General features: G+C 46.3%; 1 protein-coding gene across 1 annotated transcript; it reads left to right on the top strand.

Moving 5' to 3' along the window:
- The first annotated feature begins 1,615 nt into the window (after positions 1-1,615).
- Positions 1,616-3,341, top strand: LOC109480053 (actin-2-like). Its single transcript, XM_019782202.1, has 2 exons — positions 1,616-2,303; positions 2,497-3,341. Exons 1-2 carry the CDS (start codon positions 1,691-1,693, stop codon positions 3,012-3,014), a joined length of 1,131 nt encoding a protein of 376 aa, XP_019637761.1. The 5' UTR covers positions 1,616-1,690; the 3' UTR covers positions 3,015-3,341.
- Positions 3,342-4,960: the final 1,619 nt, after the last annotated feature.

Genomic DNA, 4,960 nt, shown 5'->3' with positions numbered 1-4,960 from the left:
TTCTATTCACCTCCCCCCCCCCCAAATACAAAGAGGACCGAGACCCAATCAGGTCACTGCTACGGAAGTGATCATGATTCGATTGAAACTAGGAAAGCCAAAGTTTGCAGTTCAGCGGTTGTCACGGTTAGAATTTCGACTGAAACAACCCCATTCTTTCTCAATAGGCTAAGATTCACTTGAAAATTGGGCTATTAAGCTTCTTGTAATTGCGATGGACATATGCGAAAGTGAGCTACTATCTAGCAAACAGTCATGAGTGATATAAAGCCGCTATATAAAGCCGCTAGGGGAGGGTTGGGAAAATACTTTGGATCTTATTTGAATAGTGGAAAAAGCACGTCAGTAGGAATGGACGGCTATCTCACACCCTACTGCAAAGTGTAAGAATAGCCCCTCACTCAAGTTAATAGAATTTACAGAGAAGGAAACTTCCCAAAATAGTTCAGTGTTCAAGACCGACAAAAGTTAAGCAGCGTTAAAGTTGACAACTCACATGATTGTAGTATGCATGGTTTCTACACCTTTATCCATTAAAATATGGGGTGACTTTAAGTAACATATATATCAAAGGTTAAAAGAACGATAGAGGAATGGCTTGGGAAAACACGTTTTTCACCAACAGTAACAGTTCAAATTTTCAGGGCAACACGAAGGGTTTGGTATAATATTAATACAGAACTAGTATACTGTTCGATGGGCTGCCTATAACTATATCTATTCTGTACCAGTTCTGAATGTGGGACTCTTTGCTGTAGTCTTCGGTTTAACGCTATACATTCTGATGGAGATGATGTTAGTTTAGTTACTTAACATGTAAACAACAATCCGCCCTCACACCGGGCGGCCTTCTACTACTGAGCAGTTTGTTTTGTACAGCTCCGTATGATCGGAAAATACTGGGTCGAAAGTATCTAGATCTAACTAGTTCTGTGTCATTCATCAACAACAAATCTTCAGATTTCTCTTGAAAAATGATTTGACACATTCAAACACTTCTTATGCTTCGCGAGATTCGAAGGATATTCGTGGAATGTCACTCTACATTCCAGTGAGTAGAAAAGCTACGTTTAGATTTAAGTTCTGATACAAAACATCTATAGCCTAGTTGCTGTTCCACCGGATCAGTTGTCTGTGATGAAAGCTCCTTGGAAAAACATAGAATCGATATTGCAGAGCCACAGGACTTTCGTACATCCCTCTCCTTCTTCCTGTTTTGAATACACGGGCCAAACGAACTGCACCAGACCATCCGAACCCACTGCGAATTCTGTGTTTTCTGAGTTTGATCCCGGCCGTGACGTTCAGCCAACATGCCTCCGTCAGTGAAGCTAAATCGGCCGGCTAAAGAATGCCATGTGTACACTGCCGAGAAGGGAATCCCCGGTTTGGCCTCTTGTTTGTCGAGTGCTTGTCTCGAACCCGAGTTTGGCCTAGTCCTACCCTTGCACAGCCTTCCCGTTACAAGAATTTAGCACGCGAGTTACAAGGAGACAAAACAGCATCGCCATAAGTGGTTCTGAGGAGAAGACCATTCCAAATACGGGCGCTACTTCCCAGAACGCAGTGTCAAACATGTCAGGTGTCGGAGTATATATACCGGACCAGATCGTCCTGTTCTTCACTGCGGTCCAAGATTTGCCAGGTTCTTCTCCCAGTTCCAGTGGTTCTACCAGATTAACTCTCCATCATGTGCGAAGAGGAGGTTGCTGCTCTCGTCGTCGACAATGGCTCCGGCATGTGCAAGGCCGGCTTTGCGGGCGACGACGCGCCCAGGGCCGTCTTCCCGTCCATCGTGGGCCGCCCCAGGTACCAGGGCGTCATGGTCGGCATGGGACAGAAGGACGCCTATGTCGGTGACGAGGCGCAGAGCAAGAGAGGCATCCTGACCACCAAGTATCCCATCGAGCACGGCATCGTCACCAACTGGGACGACATGGAGAAGATCTGGCACCACACCTTCTACAACGAGCTGCGTGTGGCCCCCGAAGAGCACCCCGTGCTGCTGTCCGAGGCTCCCCTCAACCCCAAGGCCAACAGGGAGAAGATGACCCAGATCATGTTCGAGACCTTCAACACCCCGGCCATGTACGTGGCCATCCAGGCCGTCTTGTCTCTCTACGCCTCCGGCCGCACCACCGGTATCGTGCTGGACACCGGCGATGGAGTCACCCACAACGTGCCCATCTATGAAGGCTACGCCCTGCCGCACGCCATCCTGCGTCTGGACCTGGCCGGCCGGGACCTGACAGACTACCTGATGAAGATCCTGACCGAGCGCGGATACTCCTTTGTCACAACGGGTAAGCAGCCATCCTTCTTTTTATAAAACATGGTGAAGTTTAACGCCATTTTAATAACTGGGTCTTACAATTGTAAAATGGCAAATTCTAATTAAGGGTAGGTCTCCTCCTACAAGGCTAAAGTGTATCAGAAAAAAACAGAACCCTCGTGTTGTTAAGAAGACTGACGAATTCTTGGCTTGTCTGTCCTCAGCCGAGAGAGAAATCGTCCGTGACGTGAAGGAGAAGCTGTGCTACATCGCCCTGGACTTCGAGCAGGAGATGGCCACCGCCGCCGCCACCTCCAGCCTGGAGAAGAGCTACGAGCTGCCGGACGGACAGGTCATCACCGTCGGCAACGAGAGGTTCCGCTGCCCCGAGACCCTGTTCCAGCCTTCCTTCATCGGCATGGAGTCTGCCGGCATCCACGAGGGCACCTACAACAGCATCATGAAGTGCGACATCGACATCCGTAAGGACCTGTACGCCAACAACGTGCTGTCCGGCGGCTCCAGCATGTACCCCGGCCTGGCCGACCGTCTGCAGAAGGAAGTCACCGCCCTGGCCCCCAGCACCATGAAGATCAAGATCGTCGCTCCTCCCGAGAGGAAGTACTCCGTCTGGATCGGCGGCTCCATCCTGGCCTCCCTGTCCACCTTCCAGCAGATGTGGATCGCCAAGCAGGAGTACGACGAGTCCGGCCCCGCCATTGTCCACCGCAAGTGCTTCTAAATCTCAACCGAAAATGTTTAGCTCTTAAACCTATTCTGATGTTTAATGCTACACATGTCTCGGTAAAAATGTTGCCTGTTATTACCATCAAAATAACAATCATTTTAAATGTGTAAGGATAAGAAAAAGTGATGAAGATGAGATTGAATGCTTCCAGAATGAACACTATGCCTGTGGGGCGGCTCTGCTACGTCCTATATGAAACGCTGTGATTTTGGATGTTTCCGTGATGGAACGCTGTGGGTGTTGATACTTTTATGTAACATGTCCGATTATGTATCAGGGTGTCTAAAAGCTGTTGGTGAAATAAAATAGATGTAAATCTGACATTTCATTGTGAATTTGTTTTATTGTGTTGTCTATGATAACGTATTTAAGGCATACAACTTAGTGATAAACTACCGAAAATATTTATCGGTACTAAGTCCTGTTGTCTTAGAAACAGTTTCATAAAAAGGGAAAACGAAGTCCTGCAAAAAAAAATAAATTCCCTCTTCTCTTTCCTTGTGCATCTTTCTCTCCCACCATTGATTCTTGAATTCGAGAATCAGGTGCAAGGTAAATTTTACCACACTTGACAAAAATGAAATCTGGGACAAGACGGAAGAAAATAAAGCTCAGCCCCTTAGGTCACTCATCTTTGGTAGCAGCTTACGTTCAATAATTGTACAAACCCCTAACAGACCCTCCTGCCGTGGGATATCCCTCTAAGTACATATAACAGGGAATCGGTTGACCCAAGGTAAACAAGGCCGGAAAGAGGCACGCGGAATGTCCACACAAGACGAGTTAATAATGATTTGTAAACTACAAGGCTCTATGTTTGGGCATGGGACTTGTGCTGTATGGAACGCTGGGTTCACATAGCTGGTGAGGACAGTTTGGCTCTTCCCAAACTCTATGGGGAGAGATGTACAATACTAAAAGCCAGGGTGTGTGCAAATACCATGGTTATTGGTGGGGGTAATAAGTTGTGCACGCCACACGCCTACGAATCCAGTCATCGGCGTTGGTGGTAAACCAGCAAGTAGTCGTGACAAGAACTTCCCCAGTCTAAAAAAAAGGACGATTTGAGTGCATGTGGTTGTCTTATTCGTACTTATGTGTTTTGTAAGTATTTAGGCTTCCAGTCAAAAGCCCTTCCCGGCAGCACTAGAGCTGTGATGTCAGTCGCGACATGTCCTATGAAAAAAATGTTTTCACTTACATCGGATGAGAAAAGGTAATTGAAAATTAGCAAATTTCAGGTACGTAGTAACTTGCAACGAATCCACCCAAAATGCTTTTCATGTATGTTTAGTCGTCAATCACGGTGTTAGCCGCTATTTTAGCTCAGTCGGTACTTATTGTGCAAACACGTGTTCTCTTTTTTTTCAATCGTACTGGCATAAACGTCAAAGTCATCCACATGAGAAGCTATTTAACTATCAACGGCCATGCATTAAGATACGTTCTCGCCCTAACTCTTAATATTTTTCAAGTGAGAGCGAGAAGCTTCAAAGAGGCTTAGAATTTTCAACCTTCCCAAGGCAATTCTTCTTAATTATCAGTTTGTCAGCACGGGTACAAGTTTCCCGCTGGTATATTTCTGACGCCTTTCCCAACCATATATAGCTACTTCGTCAGGCCTGAGTAAATTGAAATAGTTCAGAAACTCATCAGATAATCAGTGAGTCTTTTGAGAATGTCGAACTGGATACACAGGAGGAATATCGGATGACTTGCCGGACCACCCATTCTATTTCTGACGTCACGCGTACGTGTGATGTTGTAGAAGCAAATATTATGGGATAGCTGATCAATCATCCAAAATGGCGGCGCCCAGTAGCACTGAATTTTTTTAGGTAAAGAAGACGAAGAAAGATATCAATCGTGTTCAAAGAAACCAACTTCGAATAGGAAAAGATTAGCTGGTTGAAGCTGGTTGCCCCCTCCTTTCTTCGTCT

The sequence above is a fragment of the Branchiostoma belcheri genome, unplaced genomic scaffold (genome assembly GCF_001625305.1).
Source record: "Branchiostoma belcheri isolate BF01 breed outbred unplaced genomic scaffold, Haploidv18h27 scaffold5, whole genome shotgun sequence".
NCBI classification, from domain to species: Eukaryota; Metazoa; Chordata; class Leptocardii; order Amphioxiformes; family Branchiostomatidae; genus Branchiostoma; species Branchiostoma belcheri.
The sequence above is the reverse complement of the archived record's forward strand: the minus strand, read 5'-3'. Positions and strand labels throughout refer to the sequence as shown.